A 21,665-nucleotide genomic window follows, 5' to 3' on the forward strand; every position below is an offset into this window, starting at 1 on the left:
GCAACGTGCATGGTGGCTGCACACAATACCGGAGTCAAACTCCCTTAGCGCTAAAGCTCAAGCTACGAGCTGCAGTGGTCGGCTAAAAAGTGTTGGCAGTTCATTCCAAAAACCGCTCGGTTAAAGCACTTGTGTGCACATGCAAACAGAATACGGAAAATAATTTATGTTAATATTAGTCAACTGCCCACAACGCACGAGACACTGCGATAACTCGGGCGTGAGAAAGTACAGATAAGGAACTGCAAAACCAACGTGACTGGTGTCACTTTGGTCAATTGAACATCTAGTCAGCCAGTAATTCTCTAAACTACCACAATATTTCCATAAGCGATTAAAGAAAGCACTTAATTCAGTTCCAAATAACTGCAGAATATATACTGTGCATAATAATAAGTCTAGGAGAAACACTGAGAAGGTTCAGGGCTCACTAAAATTTTCTCACCAAAAGCAATGTTTTAAATATATATATATATATATATATATATATATATATATATATATATATATATATATATATGAAAAAGCAATGAAAGACTCCGTTGTCCAGTTGTGTGGGAAAGAAGCAATTGCCACCGAAGAAAGAACTTATATTTCTCCAACATTGGGAAAGAAACATAATTATTTAATTGAAGAATCTTAAAGTTGTTCACCTTACACACATTCATTTGTTTCAGGTGCATCTCATTGTGCAGACATGTATAATCCTTCTTCAAGTGATTCCCCTCAGTTGATTGCAGCAAAACAACAAATAGGAGATTTGATCGGCCAATGGCTTCAAGAATAAAAAAAGGCAAGTAAGGATAGTTTACACATAAGTAACAAACTTCCATAAAATTGTGCGGCTGTTTCTCTTAACTCTGACGATAACACCCTATGCTTTTGTGACGTGTTGCGTCAATCAACTCCTTCCAGATTCAATCCGAGGTGAATAGAGTCCTCGCCTATATTGATATTCCTTGCCCGTTAGATTAGATTACTTCTAATATTTTTAAACAACTAGCCATGACAATTTGTTTGTTTATATTTCTATAAGTATATTTTGTTTGTCTAATGTAGATTCAGACTTATTATAACCATTTATAACAGAGCTGTTATTTAAAAAAAAATAATTAATCGACTGATGAAACTGAAATATACAATACAAATAGGTCTATGTAGAAAAATGGAAAAGAAATAAAGCAAATTATTGCTGATGTAGGTTGTAATGATCGTGAACTCTTTTGAGATGTGCTGTCTCGGAATTCTTTTAGCTCAGTGTTAATAAAATTGGTTACCAAAAGAAATTTATCTATTTATTTAATTCATTCCGTTTTATCGTAAGTTGAAGTAATTGAATTCAAAAACATTACTATTGGCACGAACTAGCTCTAGAGAATAACGATGACTGAAATACAACATTATTGGAGAACAGTTTTGGTAACACGTCTTGAAATCGTGTGGTGTACCTGAAGCGATAATTTAGTAATATGTTATTGTCAGGGTTAATAACACCCTAGGGTGTTAGTTGAGATCGCGCACGTGGCAGATAAGATTACACACAACGGTGATACTAGAGAAACAACCTGGCGTGATGAATACAGTATAAAATGTGCTTTAGAAACATGACACAACTAAGAAGGAACATTCTATGCTACTGTACTGTACATTCCTTAATGTCGCTACCATGGAAACATAACTATAAACTCTGCTACCAAAATAACACACATCCTTGATATAGGTACTTACTTAACGGAAAAAAATCCGTATCCAAACGGACATTTACCTCAGACCCGTCACCAGAGCACTAAGAATGGAACGAGATAAGTTTTGGGGGATTACTTGAGTCCATCCATGATGCACCTTCATTGGAGGCCGAAGTTGGATTTAAATGGAGATCGGAATTATCATCAATCAACTTAGGGACCAAGAAAAATTTGGATTCAACCATAATTTAACAATTTCGACTATTTTTTAAGGTCACCCTTCACCCCTCCAGAGTGGCAGTTTTAGGGAGTAGACCAAGTAGGCATGGGTCTACCCCAAAATTTTGAAAAAATATATAAACGCGAAAAGATGCAATAAAGAGTAAATATATTTTCCACTATTTAAATTAACGAGCAAACACGCACGTCTTGCGCAAGCGCAGGACCTTATTGTTCTTTGGATGATTGAATATGATACAAACTTAAAAATATTTCTGGATAGCAAAGTAGTTTTAATAACACGTTAATAATATATTTAATTAACAATTTATCGATAATTACTCGAATTTAAGACGTCCTCGAATCTAAGACGCACCCCGATTTCGCTGGGTTAAATTAAGGAAAGATAGTAATATGTTCCATTTTTACTATTACTAAAGCACTCTTAAATATTGGTAATTTTCGTTGATTTTTATATATCCCTCTCCCCTCCCAATGTTGCGGGGCACGGCATGGGAAGTAGGATTGTTCACCTCAGCGACACCAAAAACAGAAGTGTCACTGTTCATCTCAGCGACCCCAAAAAATACAGATTCCACACTAATGTCGGTCATTTTCGATCATTTTCAAATGTCTCTCCCACTCCTTTCAAATGTATGTCCCCCTCCCTTGAGTTACACGTCAAAGTGATATGACAAAACCCATCTTAGATTCGAACTTCATCTAGGTTGAGGAAAATTTGATCGAGATCGGTCAGGTGTTTCAAGAGTTATTAAGTTTGTATATATACCCCCTCTCCTCCTCCTACCCTAAGTTCTACCGTCAAAGGGATATACTAAAAGCCACCCCAGGTCCGAACCTCATCTATGTTGATAATTTGATTAAGACTGGTTCGGTGTTTTCAGCGTGATGAAGTCACAAAGACAGTCACTTTTTTCTTTTACATATATGTCCCCCCTCCCCTCCACTACATTGTGCGGCCAAAATAAAATGATGAAAACATGCCAGATCCGAACCATATCTATGTTGAGATTTTGATCGAGATCCGTCGAGTAGTTCAAGAGATTAAGAGTCACAATCATAGTCACTTTCAAATTAGGTTTGAAGTTTTTTGTTAACAGACACCGCTACTAATATACAAATGGTAGATAGTTATTTAACAAATAGGATCAACCACTACTTAAAAGTAATTTTATATTATCATTAAATGTGTATATGTATCCATAAGCTAGCGGGCTGGTCTACCAGCCCCAAAATTAAAATTATAAAGCCGCCCCTGCTCCTCAATACTGATAATTGGGTTTGAGCTTGGACCTAAATGCAATTAGGAGTGTCATTATTCAGTCAACGATCCTGAGAAGTATATATTTGATACTAACATCAGTCGTTTGGGATAATTTTTACATGTCACTCCCTTTTTCTAGGTGGGCCAGGGGATGTTACACTTAATGTACGTTTCCCAGGAAGCCAAGTAATGTGTGTACGAAGTTTAATTCAAAATTTCCAGACGCTCCAGAGCTATGATATATCGAGATTATCTTTTGTTCTGACCAATACGCCCCTCCATATTTAAAGAGGTCTTCATAATATCCATTCTTTATGAAAGAGAACGACCCACGCATCCATCAAACATTATCTTAACTATACATAAAACAAAGGGGTACTTCCGGTTGACGTGGAAAGATGAAATTTGGCATGATTGTAGCTTTCCAGGACTAAGTGACAGAAAATTTCCAAAAGTGAATATTTTTAAGTTTTAGGGGGTATAAAGGGGGCATGAAAAATTTCCCCATGTCATTTAAATGGACGTTTTTTTTTTAATACTTATAATCTCATATTTTAGGTGCTTGAAATTGAAATAAAAACTTGAAATACGGTATGCTTGTACGTTTATCATAAAATTATTTAACAAAATCACTAAAGATGAAAATTTCCGAATTTACAGTGGATTAATGGGGAACTGAAAAATCTATCCTATGTAATTTATATGGGACATCATCTACACCCCAAATGTTTAGGCACTTCCTTTAGGCATACAATGATGAAATTTGAAATGATTGTAGCCTTTGGGAAGTAGCTCACAGAAAAAAAGCATGCCAAATTATTATTTTTTTTTTTTTAATTTTAAGGAGTCTAAAGGGGAAATGAAAATTCTCCACGTTATTTTAAATTCGCGTTTTCTTGGGATACAAAATCTTATCTTTAGGTAATTGAAATTCAAAATGAAATTTGAAATTAGGTAGAATAGTGGGGAAATTAAGTAGAAAGTGCAAGGCCGTAGGCTAAGCAAAGACGGGGGTCTGTGCGCGGAGCCCCCAGCTAGCCAAAGGCTAGTCTTTTAATAAGCTCCAACAAGAAGATAAATTAGGCCATTAACGTACCAGACGCTAAAACGTAATGCATTTTTCAGCCTTAGAAGGGAACAAACTAGACTAAGAAAATTTATAGACGTATATACTTAAGTTCTAGAGAACATCCAATGATTTTTTTTTAATTCTCAAAGTTAAGGGGTGGACCAACGTACTCATCTTAAAATCTGACACGGATATATCAATGCACCTATGTTCCATGATTAAATAGAAATCACTGTATTCACGCATATGACCATGAAACGTGATAAAACCTCATCAAGGAGCATTAATTCGGTCAAACACCTACAGAATTTTGATTTTTAAAACTTGTTTACCGTTAGAAGAAAAGATGGAGCACCCAAACTTACAAGGGTACTTACCCCAGTCCTATGCTACCACTCAAAATTTTTATTTACTCAATTTCCAAAATTTAAGTAGTCCCATGAGTATCTTCTCAAAAGTAAGGAACAGGGCTCGATTCCCGGCGGGAGCTGATGTGGTTCGGATTCCACGTTAATCAGTAGGTCCACGTCTCAAAGAGCCTCGCTGCTGAACGAGACGTTAAACTCAAAATCACCTCATCTCTCCTCAAAAGTAAGGAAGTGGGCCAACGCACACATTTACAAAATTCAGACGGGGTGATCCTATACACCAGTGTATCATGATTCCAGAGTCAGGGATCTAGGGGCAGCACTATTCAGTGAATGAGCCAGGAGGAAATACTGTTTCCATTCTAAAGTAAGACCAAATACATAAGTGTCATTTAATCAACAGGAAATTTGAAACTCAATGTTTGTAATATTTAACACTTTAAATTTTATATTTTTTGTATGTACTTGAAACAATTTAAGAGGTCAATGGAAGAAGGATCTATCTCACAATTTTGTGATTAGGAAAAGAATGCAGTTTTAATGTAGAAGAAATCTAACTAGTAAGTAACAAAGGTATTTTAGTTTGTAGGAGTAGATACGGAACACTATTGAATATCCCTCAATGAATTTGGTTCAATGAGTAACACTAGATGACACTAACTTACACTTCAGTCACAAAACTCATTTTTCATAGGGGATTGGGATTGGCCCTTCTTCTACTAAGACCTTCAATTGTAGATGATGTTAGAGTAGAGAGTTATATGAATTACAATTTTGTCTCTTCTTTCCAGGTTTAGCAAGATCACCGATTTCCGTACCTACTTACCGTGATTTTGATGTTTTACAATTATTCATATATTTGGTAATATTGCCCGATATTTATACTCCAAACATTAAAATGTATATTAATAATTTTGTATAATTATGGCAATCTCAGCATTTTTTGGAATTGTTCTTTCTAAATTGTGATTTCCGTTGTGTGAAATTTAAAATAGCAAACTAAGTTTTCTTACACACTTCTGTGTGTTAGTGTATAGTGTAACAGTTCTGTTGCTATGGACATGACAGCTAGTTATAATATCAAGTTTAAAGTTAATTGACATTGGAAACCATATGGAGTACTAATAAACATTATAAATTAAAAAAAAAAAACAACTATGGTTTTGTTTGAATTTTGTATTATTAAAATCTCAGACCCGTTTAATAAAGTACTTCATTTCATTTTATACCTCAAACTTAATTCAATAAGAATGTAATCTAATACAAGGTATTATTACTCATTTCCATTAAGAATTACTTATGACAGAAGTAGTTATTGTTGGAAACAAGTAGCAGTGTGATGTCTGAAGAAATTTGGTTTGTATGGCGTAATATGTTCTCAATTAGTATTGAAACTAGAAGTTTTAATATATTTCTAACACCTTCTTTGTAAGTACAGATATTAGAGTGGAATTAGAATATATTCTTGTGACGCTTATTTTATTACAGGTAACTTCGTTTTCCTATATATTAATTATTTTATTCTTTAATTGTCAATATTGATTTCTGCCACTTCCGGTTTGAATGGAAATGAAGAGAAAATGCATATTTTTTTTTATAATGTTAAATCGGTTCAAAAAATCACTTTACGATATACGAGGCACGTCCACAAAATAAGTGTACTAGGATTATGTTACGGGCAGAAGGAATTTGATATTGCTATGTTAGTCTCACTGCTCTGTAGCTTGGGGGCGCGGTGGCTCAGTGGTAGAGCGTTCACCGCAGGTGCTTGGGTCCATTTCATTCATTTCTCATCATCACCGTCTCCTTTAGCCTAACCGGCATAACCGTGGGACGTAAAACTCAAATATTTCATTTCATTTCATTTTGCCCTGTAGCTAAATTTCTACTCTTTCCAACGAGCCCAATCATGCATCGGTACGAACAAAACTGTGGCCACAGTAACGTCTCCCGCAAAAGATGTCGATGAAATCTGCCACCAAGTGCAAGATTCCCTGCGTTATCCGTAACCTCATTGTGAAGGGAGATCTTCGCCTGAAGTTTTTAACGAGTTCAAATCAGTTTATGAAAAGTAATTATGAATCGTACGGGTGGGTTTAAATGGTGTCGTGAATTTAAAATCTGTCGTACTGATGTGTATGATGGGCAAAATGGTGGAAGACCGTCTACTTTGACAGATTCGCTCATTCCCCTGACTATCATCTGTTCACCTCCCTGAAGATGAACATGGGTTAAAAAAAATCAACTGACGAGGAAGTGAAGGTGGAGGTGAAGAATTGGGCAAAAGAGGTGACGGCAGACTTCTTTGACCAAATCATACAAAAACATAATCTCTCGTATCACTAAGTGCATCGAGGGGGAAGGCGACTACGTGGAGAAAAGGTTTACATACGTACGGATGAAACAATGTAAGAGATATTTTAAATATATTTCTTTTGAACCTACCCAAATCCAGTACATTTATTTCGTGGGCATGCCTCGTACATAGAACAATACTGAAAGAGGAAGTTGTAGTGTTTTTCTCCTATTTCTGGTTCTCGCAGAACCTAAAAAGCGGGTATGAATTGCATTGTGGAATGATTAATCAATTACGATAAACGGCTTCTCGCTGCATATAACCGTTTTTATTGATCAACGTAAAAAATAATAAATGATTGATCTATGTCACTTCAATTTGAATATACCCTTAAAACGAACTCAGTTCCTGAATTCTTCCCCTCCAGATGCTGACCAAATGTGGTTATCCACAAAGTAGTCTTACAGGTTCTTTTCTTCTGGACGGACAGGAGCACACAAGTTGTGAACAAAAAGTACAGTGAATGTAGCTGCACAGTGTCATTTATCGATTTTGTATACATTTCAACAAGTACATCCGGTAGCCTAAACCTTCGGTACAGTCAGTGTCACGTTTGAACGAGTTGTGACATGTTAGTTGGCCTCCAGATGCAGAAGAGTGAGGGTGTATTATGATTGTCTGTCGCGCGCCAGCATTAAGCTTTGTTCTAAGTGGCAAGAAAGTACCAAAGAAGCTTAAAAATTGTTAAAATCAGTGTGTGACGATGAATTGATTGCATTAAGACTGCTTACAAATGGTATGAGCGATTCAAAAGTGGCAAGGAGTGGGTTGAAAACAAGCAATGATTGAGATGAACTTTGACGTCAAAAACAGATGAAAACGTGCAAAAAGTGGCACAAATGATTTATTTAAATAGACGAATGACTATTCAAGAGCTTTCAGAAGAACTAAACATCTTGTATTGGTCAACGAAAAGCAATTTAACCGCCGATTAAATGGGGAAATGACTTCCTTCTTCACCACGAAGACGCGCCGTGACACACATTTCTTTTGAACCGCGAGTTTTTCTCCGAAAAAAATACCATCTGTCCACATTATCTGTGCTCTCCAAGTATAGCACCATTCCACTTCTGGCTCTTCCCAACCATTAAAACTTGGCTTAAAGGAAAACGTTTTGACATCATTTCTTACATTGAGAGGGTCACGACAGAGCAACTGAACGTCCTTTGAAAAGAATCCTTCCGGAAATACTTAAAATTATGGATTCAACGTTGGGATAAGTGCATTACTAGCCAAGGACAGTACTTTGAAGGAGATTAAATCAAATTCCATATAAGGGTATTACTTTGTTTCTAATAAAATTATTCACCTTATTTTTGATCAAACCTCGTATATAGGGTAAACCAAATTACTTAAAAACTAATTTAGATAATTAAGTTTAATTCATGCCTTACTATAAGCCGTTAACAGAATGCTACTAACTATACACATACAACCCCTACACACATACTACTATTACATATTTGTAATCTTCCTTTCCGGTTTAATTGTTAGGCGTGTGTTGTTAGTGCACGAGGATCGGGTTCAATTCCCAAGGATCAAATTCAACCCTCTCAACTACAGTTGTTCAGATACTGCAGAAGATCATATTGTACACAAACTTCTTGCTGATAAATGGCACGAAACAAACCAATCAGAACAATGGTGTTATGCTAACTTTTGTATTAGTAGTACATTTTGTACTACAAGAAAACTGGTAATGTTATCTATCTATATATTAAAATGCTAGGTTTATATGTTTGTCTCGAAAGAAAAGATTATACTTTGTCCCCAATCATTTTCATAATGAGATCTCGAAAGCCAGACGTGCTAGAAACGTACCATTTCACTGGTCGATTTCAGATTTTGTGTAGATTGTTCAGTTCTGATTTAATATTCAAAAAAACATGACCATTATTTTTCTATTACATTTTTTAGGTTTACACTGGAAGTGCTGATTTTTTTTTTTTAAAAGCATCATGTCCTGCGAGTTATACATTCAAATACCACATATTTGTATACGGTGGTTGTATATCTCTCAGGTGCTTGTTTCATAGCCAAATGATAATGAAAAACGAAGGATAACCATTTGTCTAGTCTAAGACGAATCTTTCTTGTTGGGAGTCTTTTATCCAATGAACACCTTATATCGCTGACATTATAATCAATTGTGTACGTATTGTATTTGCTTATTACATAATGCATGCAAGAAGAAAGAAAAACACTGACCAATTATAAACCGGAAGTAGTGTCAAATCTTGCAAACGGTGCGAGATGTAAAAAAAATAACCTAAAAAAATGTCTACCTGATGATACTCCTTGACGATTTTTATAAAGACGTCTTTCGCTTGTGCCTATAAATAGACAGGTACAAATGTTATGAGGAATGACAAAGAGATTCATGCTCATATGTGAATGATGCGCTGTGTAGAGAGCGCAGGTTCAGCTAGTCTGTGTATTGAAATGCTATGTTTATATGCTTGTCTCCAAAGAAAAGTTTATATGTTTGCCTTCAATCCTTTCGACAAATAGATCTCAAAAACCACAAGTGCTAGAAACGTGCCATTTTAACTGGTAGATTCCAAATTTTGTGCAGATTGTCCAGTTCTAATTGAATATTTAAAAAACAACATCCTGCAGTTATTTCTTTACTAGTTCATATGCCCTTTCTTCGCATGGGGGAAATATGTTTATGGGAGATAGGTGACTAGCAATAAATTGATTTGTGACTATTTAATAAGTTTCGTGCTTTTATGTATGAAGTGCTCGGTTATGCAAGAATGGAAAATTTGGTGAACGGAAATTCATTTAAAAAGAAAAGCAACTCGTTTTGCGTATACATTTGATGCGATGAATCAGCTATTTTCTTCTCTCTCTTGCATCCAATCATTATCATACAACTCCTTGCCAGCAGAGTCCAGAAATCTTTAATGGGACGGCATTGAGATACATTAGTAGAATTGATTTTTTTTTTTGCATAAAGTGTACTTGCATTGTCTGTGGGGACATGAAGGAACCACTTCTTAAAGCACTCAGTAATGTACACTCATGTCCAACTTATTGTCGCATGCCTATAAATATGTTGCTGTAGGAATATAATAACGAATTCGCACGGTATTTCTTATTATCTTATTATGTGTATAATCGGCAAAGACATGTATGTGGCAAATTTCATGTCAAAAGAGCAGTAAATAAGAACAATAAAACGAAAATAAAACTTTCTTGTCTATTTAGCAACATTTTGTTTTACTCATTCTAACTTTCACATTTATAATTGTCTTCCTATGAAATTTACCACAAATATATATTTCCTGATTATACACATAACTAACTAACTAACTAACTCTATGGCCTATGGAACCCGGAGGTTCAGTGCCGCGTTCACAAAAGCTCTCCACTGACTTCTATCCTTAGCTAATTGGATCCAGTTTCTACTTCGTATTCCTATCTCTGCGAGATCCATCTTAATATTATCCTCCCATCTGCGCCTAGGTCTTCCTAATGGTCGTTTTCCTATGGGTCTACCAGTCAAGACTTTGAAAGCGTTTCTACTTTCTTCCATTCTAGCTACATGACCTGCCCACCTAAGCCTCCTAGACTTGACGACCCTAACGATGTTGGGTAAACCGTATAAACTATGTAGTTCCTCGTTATGAAGCTTTCGCCATTCCCCATTCTCGTTCCTCTTGGGTCCGAATATTCTTCTCAGGATCCTGTTCTCAAATACTTTCAGTCTATGTTCTTCCCTCAGATTATACACATAGTATCAGTATTAAAAGTACCTTGCAAAATCATTATTAAGTTGTATTCTTATAAGACGACAGTTATAGATATGCGACAATCTTTTGGACATGAGTGTACGTGTTAGCATTGACGGCATACGGCTTCTCTTCCACGAGTGTTTTACACAACTCTTGCTCAGAATATGCAACGCACATCAACACCAACACAGATGAAATTTTACTGTTTCCACACATTTCATAGACGGGAAAGTCACACTTTTTCAGACGTGTAAAAGTATTCCTGAGCACATTTAATCATTACGAAGTACACCTCATCGTAGAGCTCCAATGATTTCCCTTGAAAACGTTACAACAATGCACAACAATTTTTGCGAACGTCTTTGGTATGCTCCTTTGTGTATTTAGTGGCCTTTTGTTTCTTACGTACTATCACGTTTGCTCTTTTCTTGCAGGTATAGTGCACAGTCGAAGATACACACTCACATTTGGCAACTGTATCCCTCAGACACCACTTGTCACTGTGGTTGTTCATATGCACAAATGCATTTAACCTTTATCCGTGAAATTTTACGATCTGCCGTTTACTTATCGACTTCCTGTCAGTGTTGTTCTGTGTTTCGTAACTTTGAATTATTATACAGATTGTCTCATTGTATTTCTCCTCACCAACAAAGTATAGCACAGTAGCCAACTTGTCCCAGTTTGCTCTCTACGTGTAATGCTGTACGACACGCCACCGGAACATGGCTTCTGTTTGTGCCATTCTTCTCAGCTACGATAAGATAGAGCATGAAACTTACACTGTTTGGCGTTGGGTCATAGATGCATATATTATACCAACACGTAGCCTGTGACCTGTGTAAGTCTTACTTATTGAAACTTCGTGGATTAAGTGGGTAATAATTTTGGTCGAACACACGTTAAGCTATCACTGCTGATCACAAAATTATCCTGTGTTTTGTTCAATTGATTAAAATATTATTCATCCTACTAACAACTCTATACTGAAATTACTGAAATAAGAACAAATCCAAACGACCTATCCGTACTGGTGTTGCAGGTTTTCATGGTATAAAGGAACTGAAGTAACGTTGGCCTAATCTGTTTCAAAATGGTGCACAGTTAGATGTATCCAGCTGATGTAAACAACACAGTTTTTTGTGAGTGTTGTAAGGACAATTTTTGATCATTTGAATGGAAAACAATGCAAACTGCACTTAGGAGGAACATAAATAGTGGTGAACAGGAAGTAATACTTTGTCCACGCAGCCCCCTGAAGTGATTACCACACCAGCTCCTAGGGCATCACCTTTAGTACAGTCTCTTGCATTATGGAGTTTGATATAGTTTTATGAAATGATGACCAAATGATGTGTGACATGAAAAAAAAATCTCTGTAGAACAGGAAGGGTCTTACGAAAGGCTTGAAATTGTAATTGTAATTGGGTATTATAGAACAAGAGTAATTCTGATGATTTTTTTTTTTTTTTTTTTTTTGTAGACAAACACTTTGTCGGTTTTCAAAATTTTGCCATTTTGAAATGTGGTCACATAACAATTATTATGAAGTATGATATAGTGAAAGATGATTTTTTTCACTTAACGTTCTTCAAAACTGAGTTTTTTTTTACATTAGAAAATCATAAAAGAACTAGGATAAGCATTTTATCTGATAATAAACAATGTTTCTTTTCACTTAAAAAGACAAAGTGAAGAAGAACATTCAAATCATTGTTTTAAAAATAAAATCTTAATGTCAACCAAAGAACATTATCCAATTTTTATTACGAAGGTTGCGTAGGTTCCTGAAGAATGAAGTACATTCCGTAATGAAATCTTATGAACTAAATATTTTTTCTTAAAAAATGATAACATTTTAAAATCTAAAATAAAAAGTAACTGATAATATTAACATGTAACTTTTTCGACAGAATATCACTTCAGGAAATGTTTTCATTTTATCAGTATTTCACTTTCTAAATTCATAAAACGAGAAAAACTTTGACATCCTTTTTGTAAGCGACCCTGTTTATTAAACGTACTTGTAAATAGATAAATAGATAAGCATGGAGAAAGGAGTATATAAATAGTAGAAATGTAATGAGAAGAATGAAGTGAGCAACTGTTGTACGAGAAGTACAGACTTATAGGTATGTGTAGATACAAATGTCAAGCTGTTTAGATAATTTTTTATGTTATACATTTCCATATTATAACTATGGGGTCAATTTTACCAGTAATAGCAAATTATTATTATTATTAGGATTATTGCTATTATTTCCTGGATTATTTTTTTCCTTTCAAAATGCCATAACAAACTGTTTCAGGGATGTGTAAAATGCACCTAGACATTAGTTAAAGCACAAGTTTTCGATCTGTTATAACCTGTGTTAATTTCAAGAAGCACGGGCTAACTCCGCGAAATCCAGAATATCCCATGTTTTCTTATGATAGTCAGTTTTTGCATAATAACTCTACCTATAAGTCCTGCGAGAAACAATCGTTCTCAGTTTTCTTGTAGAGCTTTAAATGTGATACAATTTCCATGCTACAAGACTTTTCGGGTTACATGCACAGGACCGACACGGCGTAAGATCTACACGGCATACGACCGAAACGGCATAGGGTCGACACGGCACAGGACAGAAACGGGGTAGGATCGACACAGCATAGTACCGAAACAGCGTACGACCGACATTCTGTAGGGTGGTCAACACTTTCTGAATATATCAATATCGCATATCCCTCACCTTGAATTTGAGGATATAAAAAATTGTAAGGATAAATAATTCTAAACGGTCTATTTAAATATATATATTTAAATATATAAATATACCGTTTAGAATTATTTATCCTTACAATTTTTATATCCTCAAATTCAAGGTGAGGGATATGCGACATTGATATATTCAGAAAGTGTTGACCACCCTACAGAATGTCGGTCGTACGCAGTGGAGTGCCGTGACTTTTCTCACAGGGGACTAGGTTCGAAGAGAATGTGTGCTGTAGAGTGAAGGTCCTGAGTAGTATTGTTGACACCAAATAACACAATTTATATGTTTCTGTAAACGCTTCTTCTGCCAAGCCTCTTTCTTTCAAGAAATGGATAATTTCAGTCACAGTTTTATTTGAAAAATCTAAGTGTCTGTAAACCTATATTAATTCACTCCGCAAATTGTTAAAAGTAAAAAAAAAAAAAAAAACTCCCGTAAATTGATTTAAGGGTCAAAAACAAGCAATCAGGAAATTAAGATTTCAAGCACTGAAAATTCTTTAAATCTAACAGCTCAAGAAATTGTAACTCACTGAGATCTTGAAATCGCAGTATCAATAATGTCATTGAAGATACGCACATATTTAATTTCTGAATCTGTTCAGTCATCTACTTTACGTCTTTTATTAGAAGGTTCCCGTTGTCATCCAATTCTACTTTTCTATAAGTCTTCAAAATCGTTTCTTGCATTTCTAAGTTGAGATACCATCTTTTGTACTTTTTGGATGCAATATTTGAATGTTGAATAGTATATCCGTGCGGAGAAATGCAAAATCGAAATCCTTCAATGATAACTCTCGCATTTTTCTTTTTTTCTTTTTTGTAGTAATGAAAGCTTCGGTGTCGCAATTATCTGAGTCTTCTACAATGTTCTCAGAACACCGTAAGAGTTCTATTTGATTTTCATTTTCTGCATTCACAATTTTGGAATTGTAATTCCATCTTATAGTGGCAACCGTTGGAAATCGCTTAGTTACTTCTGATTCAGCAAGCGCGTTACAGCGTTTCGATGAATATGAAAAGAAGTTTGGAATGCCACTTATTCTAAAATATATTTTACATTCCTTGATGTGATTAACAGACTGTGGAACAACGAGATTGAGTCTGTGATGATAGCAGTGTATGGTGAGTGCACTCCAACACCTTTTCACAAAAGATTGTAAACCGTTCAAATGTCCAGAAAATGTGGCAGCTCCATCCATAGCCTAGTGCTACAAGCTTTTGCTTACAATTAAAATGAGAGAGAATTTGGAAAGCATGCTCACTTAGAGCAGTCGCAGTGCAATCACTGCTTTTTTTAGTAGTAACATCTGCAAAACAAATAAATCTTTCACGAATTGCCGTCTTTCACGTACCGATTGAATGTTGAGAGATCTTTGCAATGTCCGTAGTTTTGTCCAACATTATTGCTGTAAGAAGTATATTGTTTATTTATGACTTAATTTTATCCAGAATTACTCACCAACACATTTAATAATATAATTCTGAATTCTGTTTGACGTTCTTTTAAACACTCCCATGCTGTGAAGATGACAAGTCAACACGGGCGCCCGAACGAGACGGCAGGGTGAGGCCCGGACCTTCCTCTGGCTCACGAAAATGTATACGTAATATAGCAAACCACGTATATTAAATACCAGAAATACCAGACGCAACATAGCAACCATGGAGATGGGCCCCTCCCTAGAAAATTTTCTTCAGGTGCCCCTGCAAGTCCATTTAATGTCGTACTTAGAAAGTAACTGAATTACTTCAATATAATTTCCCTAATTGACAGAATCTTCCTGTTTGTTATAGCTCTTGTTTAGCCATAAAACAAGAGGAATAAATCAATCGGTTCATTAGTTCTTGGTTTGAATCAACTTCTGCATTGCTTGCTCAATTAAAAATCAATTCTGGTTTCCTGAAAGTTTTCAATTTAGTTATTGTGGACAGGTGTGAATAACATTTTTCTTGGCGGAACTTGGGTTTGTGAAAATTGTTCATGTCACAAAAGCCATCATTATTCCATTATTCCACACGTCCTATTCTATGTGGAACGGAATACAAGGCCAGTAATACAGTTTGTTTCTTGACTTACATGCAGTTAGCTATTTTGAAGAAGCAAAATAATCCGTATTGATATTATGTATATAATCTTTCATTTTTGTCTAAATGGAAATGCTTGGAGTTGTTCTACCACTGGTTATTATTTGTCGCATTTCTTGAAAATTAAGGAATCCAATGGTCCAGAATACAAGACTGAAACAGCCGATCCCCACTCCTACTGTCCTCTATACCAATTGAAGTAATATCACTGCTTGCGCCATCGCTTTGCTGCAAGGGACTCGGTTTCTCAAACGAGTCCCCTTCGATACTTTATTCTTTGAGTCAATTTCAAAGTATATTGATAATCTAAAAAGTTCACACTTCACTAGATTTCTTAAAGTATCAAGATTAATACTGTAAATTTAATAGCGTTAAAACTATTAACTGTAAAAATCAAAATTAATTAAGCGAGCATTAAATTCGCTTACGGCAGAACGCCCGTGCTTAGAGCTTAGACAACATAATATGAGGACTAGCTGACTGGACCCTGTTCCCTTCCCCGAGAAAAGCCGATTAAAACCCGAGCGTTTCCGATCTCCACTTCGCTATCGCACCCAGCACACGGGCGCTGACTATAGTTGTGTCAGAACAATTGAAATAGTGTTATTTTACAAAAATAGAGAAATGTTTTCGTTTTCTTTGGTATATATTTAACACAAATACTTTAATTGAAATTCCAGGGGACTAGCCTAGTTCCCTAGTCCCCTTGACGGCACGCCGCTGGTCGTACGCTGTTTCGGTCCTATGCCGTGTCGATCCTACGCCGTGACCACACCTTTAATTTTGTGATATTAAAAAAAAATGACGCTAAATAACGCCAATAGTTAATTCGAGGTTTTCAATACCGAATAAATAATATTATTTGTCTGATGTTTTTATAATGCTGTAATTTTTTATGTATACTAAGTTGAAGTATGTACATGTAACTGCAATTTTAAAACTGTAGGCTTAGAATTTGCGTTTGGAAATTTGGATTTTTTTAAGCGAATCAATGCACCTATGTTAAGTTGCCTCCTTTCAAATTCCGACTTGAAATCGGAAGCCAATCGTTTGTTTTTCGTTTGTTATTGACTTTTTTGAAGAAAAAAATCGTAAAAATCGTATCTTTCTTAAAACATAAAGAAATGTTTACAAAATAAAGTTGGTATATGGCCAAATTTACCCTTGTTCCTCCACTTAAAATTTTGATTGAAAATCAAAATCAATTGTTTGATATGCGTATGCTATTAATTATTTTGAAAAAGGATAGTCTGTTTCGAAAAACATAAAGAATTTTTTCAAGAGAAATGGGTGATGGAATTTCGTATTGGCTCCACTTTAAAGTCTCGAATCAAAACCGAAGCTAAGCGTTTCTTATTGGTTGTTTTTAAGAGCAAATCGCTTGAAAAAATAGAAAAAAGGGATTTACAAAATAAATTTAGAATGTGATCAAATTCAATCTGATTCCTTTACTTACAAATTTCGATTCAAGATCAAAATCAATCGTTTGATATGGTTTTGTTGTTGCTTGTTTGAAACAAAAGTAATTTGATTCGAAAAACATAAGAATATATTTAAGAACTAATGTTGATGAAGGTGATTTGTTTCGGGGCAGGTTGCTTATTTTGAAGAAAAAATCACTTGTTTCAAAACAACCAGTAAAATATATCTATTTGCAGGATACATTTGGTGGTCAACTTCATACTATTTTTTCGCTTTTAAATATCGATTCAATACTCAAGCTAATAACGTGTTTTTTCTTTCTTATTGATTGATTTGAAGAGAAAATAGCTTGTTTTGAAAATTATTAAGAGTCATTTACAAAATAAGGTTGGGTGGGGCAACTTTTTGGTGGTATTTCAAATTTCGATTCAAAATCAAACTCAGTCATTTATTTTTCGTTCGTTATTGATTGTTTTGAAGAAAAACTGAGAAATATTAAAGAAATTTTGATAGTAAAGGTGGTTACCTTCATAGGGTCCCTGCACTTCAAATTTCGTTCAAAGCATAAAACGGTTAAAATAATAAGAGAAACACAATCAGTACTCTACGCAAAAGTTTAGGGTGTTCAGAGGCTTTAGGAACATAAGTTTATATAATATCAAGTGTTTATATATATAAACGTGCTAATATGATAAACGTGCTTACTTTTGAATAATACCTTTCTCAAGGGGGGTTTCAAAGTCCGAAATCATTTTCCTTCAGTACGCCATTAAACATCAATTATAAATCATTCGTTATTCAAGTTGTACTTATTGTACTGATTCAATTCCTAATTTCAAAGTTTAAAATTATATGAGCACTTATTATGCTATTGGAAAAGAGCACATATTTTATGACAGTGCAAAGGAAGTTTCTTGTTTTAACAATTGAAAGAAAGGAAAACACCAATAAAAGTAATAATAATACCTGACACGAATTCCGATTCGATAGTAAATCATATTTCATTATCTTATTTGAAACTTTGAGAAAATTGAATCTCTACACCGAATACAAATTGGATAATAAGCAATGCTTTATAATTGCTTGATACATTACAAATTGAGAACGGGGATAATAGTTTCATTTTGGGCATAAAGGGCAATGGAATCTGAGTATGAATTTAAACTGCATCGGAGATGTTACTGTTCGTCTGAGTGGCTCCAAATACTACTTCATCGACACTAATATCGGTATTATTCTTTATTGTTATATATATAGGGTGTAACTTAATTAATGTAATGAACGTCTGGAGGTGATTCCTGGACTCGGAAGAAGAATTTAAATGAAACGAAGTCTTTAGCGTATCACAATTATAACTTCAATGCTAGTGGTAACGGATGATCAATGAACGGCTTCCTGTTCAACTTAAGAGTGTGTAAAAATGGAAAAAATAACTTTGGTCCAGAGTAGGTTTATAACGACTGTGCATAAGACAGTCAGGGGCTAAAGATCATGTATGATGAACTAGAGTATAAGGGATTCTTCACATAATAACAGTGATTTCCACAAATTATGTGAATATAATTTGAGCGAAAGTAAGCTGCATTAAAATATTTCCTCCCCGTAATGCGTAAATCCGTGGAAGATAATAACTACGAGTACATAAGGAATGAAATTCGACGATACTCAAGATGTTGCGTGTGTTGCACAAGGAAAGAAAGAAATACTATTTCAAATTATCGATTTATTCTGTTTCGTACAAGGTAGGATAACTGTGAAATACTCAGAAGTACCTTGTACAGTATTTGTGCAATGCAGTATGTGTACACGAGACAGCTGTGAAGAATAACAGTCTGATATTGTCGACCGTTGACCGCATTGCAAAGATGACATCGACGAAGCAAATTTTTCCGCGTGTGTTGAAGCACATCTGAAATTTCGTAGGTGATTGCCGCAGCTGTATTAAATCGAGCTACAAGTTCTTCGACTGTCGCGGACGGAGTTCCATACGTATTCCCGAGATAAAAAGCAAGCAGCGTGAGGCAGAATAAACGAGGTTGTCATAACACAGGTTTTTCTCTCCCAATCAAACGATCTGGGAATGTTTCATTTAGGTAAGTCTGCACATTCCTGTCAAAATGTGCAGGTGCACTGTTATACTGAAATCATATCTGCTGTCTTATGTTCAAGGGCACATGTTCTATCAATTTTGGGAGAAAATTACGTAAAAATAGAAGATACGTACTCCCAAATATACAGGCCGGTAATAAATAAGATTCTACCACAAAATTATCCATCATACTACACCAAATTTCTGCTGCTGATCGTTTACTAGAGATGCATGTGGATTTTTACACCATACACATGATAGTTTCAAGACGGTCTCTGATCATTCGACGTACGCTGTCTGCAAGTTCAGCTGTCCATATAGGATATTTCCTCCGATTTCACTTACAAGAAACTGAAGGGACCCCTCTCTCGAAGTCGAATATGGAGGCGTGGAAAAATACAAGGAAAGTTACTCTCTTTTGAGGGTGACGGTCACGATATAAACGACTCGCCTCTGGGCTATTGCCCCTTGCTTCTCCATAAATGAGTTGCATATCTGCCAGCTCCTCTACAGGGTAATCTGCCATTGCGCAGGCCTGTACAGGTTAACACAATTAATTTTACTTAAACACCAACGTCTACACTTTTACACGGCCGTGAATACCTGGACACAACCCTCTACCGTTGAACGCAACACTTCCCATCCTGTTACACAGCAATTACACGTGTAACAGTAGAGCATCTGACTATGTATATCACTCACAAGTTGCGTAGATGCTTATTACAACTCAGCCATGTTAATTGATGCCATTTCACAATAAAACTGCAAGACAGCCTTCTGCAAGCCACTCGCAATTGGCACACAAGGGACGATAGTTCCGTAGGTATTCCTCCGTGTAAGTATTCCATACAGCTCCAAGGTACATTAGAATGTCGAAAAAAGACTATCCTTTTTTTAAATGTACTTTCAACGAGCTTTCTTTTAGAAAATTTCCCCAGCAATGACAAAATCAAAATGTAAGTGGTCTACAGTAGGACAGTATTTTGGTATATTCACAGCTGAGATATGGACGCTTCATCGCTATCCGTATGATAAAATATTCGACTTTTGTTTAGCAGTATGAACAGAAAATCAGAGTTGTGTGTTCATCACATATTCATTATATTAACACAAATGATATCGAGAGAACCGTGACTAACGTGCATTAGGAACAAAGCATACATGTGTTGTTACGGAATGAAATAATAGTTGAAATGAATCGAAATTCAGTTGTTATTTTGTCTTCCTATTGTTTCTAAATACACAATTTTTTTTTAAAAAAAAAAAAGATTTAGATTTGTACTGTTATGAATGACAAAGGTCTTAAGCGGCCATCTTGGATTCAAAGTAGCCATAGACCTTTCAATTTGGTTTGTGTTTATATTTTATCCGCCGCCATGTTCCACAAGATTATCGTAGAGAGTTGAAACTTGCTCCATCTTCTTTCATTTAACAACAGCTTTAAAACGGTGTGCTACATAACCTCCCTTGCCATTTGAAACTTTTGAATTGGACCTCACCTTGGATCCTGTTGGGGTCCTGGGACAAGACGTTTCAACTTAAATCGTTTGAATATAATGCCACACTTTGCAAATAATGCCACACGTCCTTTCCTGTTTTCACATTTGCCTCACCGTTCCCGATTTATAGGGGTAACCTTTGACTTTTCAATTAATTTTTTGTTTACATTTTGACCCGCCGCCATTTTGCACAGGGTTGTCGTAGAGAGTCGAGACTTGTTTCATTTTCTTTCATTTAACAACAGCTTTCAAATGATATGCTACTTAACCCCCCTTGTTATTTGAAAGTTTTGATTTAAACCTCGTCTGGGACCCTGTGGGGGACCCTGGGACATACTATTTTACCCCAAACTCTGTGCCCTTGAAAATGGTGGCATTCGTGTTTGCCGAGTTTTCCACTTACCAACAGTTTCCGAACAAATTACTCGGTTCCAACTATTCTGGTAGTTTTGTAGCTTTTACACTAAAAAATAAATTGTAACTCACGATATCCCGCCCGGTGGCTCATGTAACTTTGGGATTCGTCTAGTTATTATAACATATTGAATGCAAACACAATTGTCTCGTTCGGATCTTAGCCGAGCCACTTCATGACCCTGAGTTGTGGGTATAAATTCCCTTTAATTAGTTTTCGGGATAACCGGAAGTGCTGATGCGTCGAACATGGCCGCCTGCACAGGTGTGCGATAATTAAGTAGGCAAAGACATTCGGCGAAACTGAAATAGGTGAAACAGGAAAATACAACATGTTGCAAGAAATGTAATTTCCAAATATTTGTCGCAAATTCTATAGTATCTGGCTGTGGAACAGAAAACCACTTTACACAAAATAAACCTAAAGTATCGTACACAATAGTCCAAAAGTTTGATGAATAATTTGTTAATCGTGTGTTCAAGACATGGAGAAAGTCATATTTGATTTTTTTAATTTCAACTTACCCGGAGACTGAGAACATTTTTTAAAAGTAATTCTTTATTCAAGTGTTTTCGTTTCAAATTTGATTAGGAAACTATAAGAACTGTAAATGTAAAATGCCATAGCTGAAAACAGGATGGTAAATATCTTCACTGTTTCAACGGTATTACTGTA

General features: G+C 35.5%; 2 protein-coding genes across 2 annotated transcripts in view; both read left to right on the forward strand.

Annotated features, from left to right (window-relative positions):
• LOC145674261 (putative serine protease K12H4.7) overlaps positions 1–787 on the forward strand; it is a 43,327-nt gene extending 42,540 nt beyond the window's left edge. The window contains exon 9 of the mRNA XM_081744095.1: positions 678–787. Within this exon, the coding sequence (XP_081600221.1) occupies positions 678–787 (110 nt within the window). The remainder of the gene's footprint in view (positions 1–677) is intronic.
• Positions 788–12,823: 12,036 nt separating this feature from the next.
• The window catches only part of LOC145674263 (putative serine protease K12H4.7), a 166,821-nt gene continuing 157,979 nt past the window's right edge, over positions 12,824–21,665 (forward strand). Inside the window, exon 1 of the mRNA XM_081744098.1 lies at positions 12,824–12,854. The gene's annotated coding sequence lies outside the window, so the exon portion shown is untranslated. The remainder of the gene's footprint in view (positions 12,855–21,665) is intronic.

The sequence above is a fragment of the Thermobia domestica genome, chromosome 17, assembly GCF_964235325.1.
Source record: "Thermobia domestica chromosome 17, izTheDome1.hap1.1, whole genome shotgun sequence".
Classification (NCBI taxonomy): Eukaryota; Metazoa; Arthropoda; class Insecta; order Zygentoma; family Lepismatidae; genus Thermobia; species Thermobia domestica.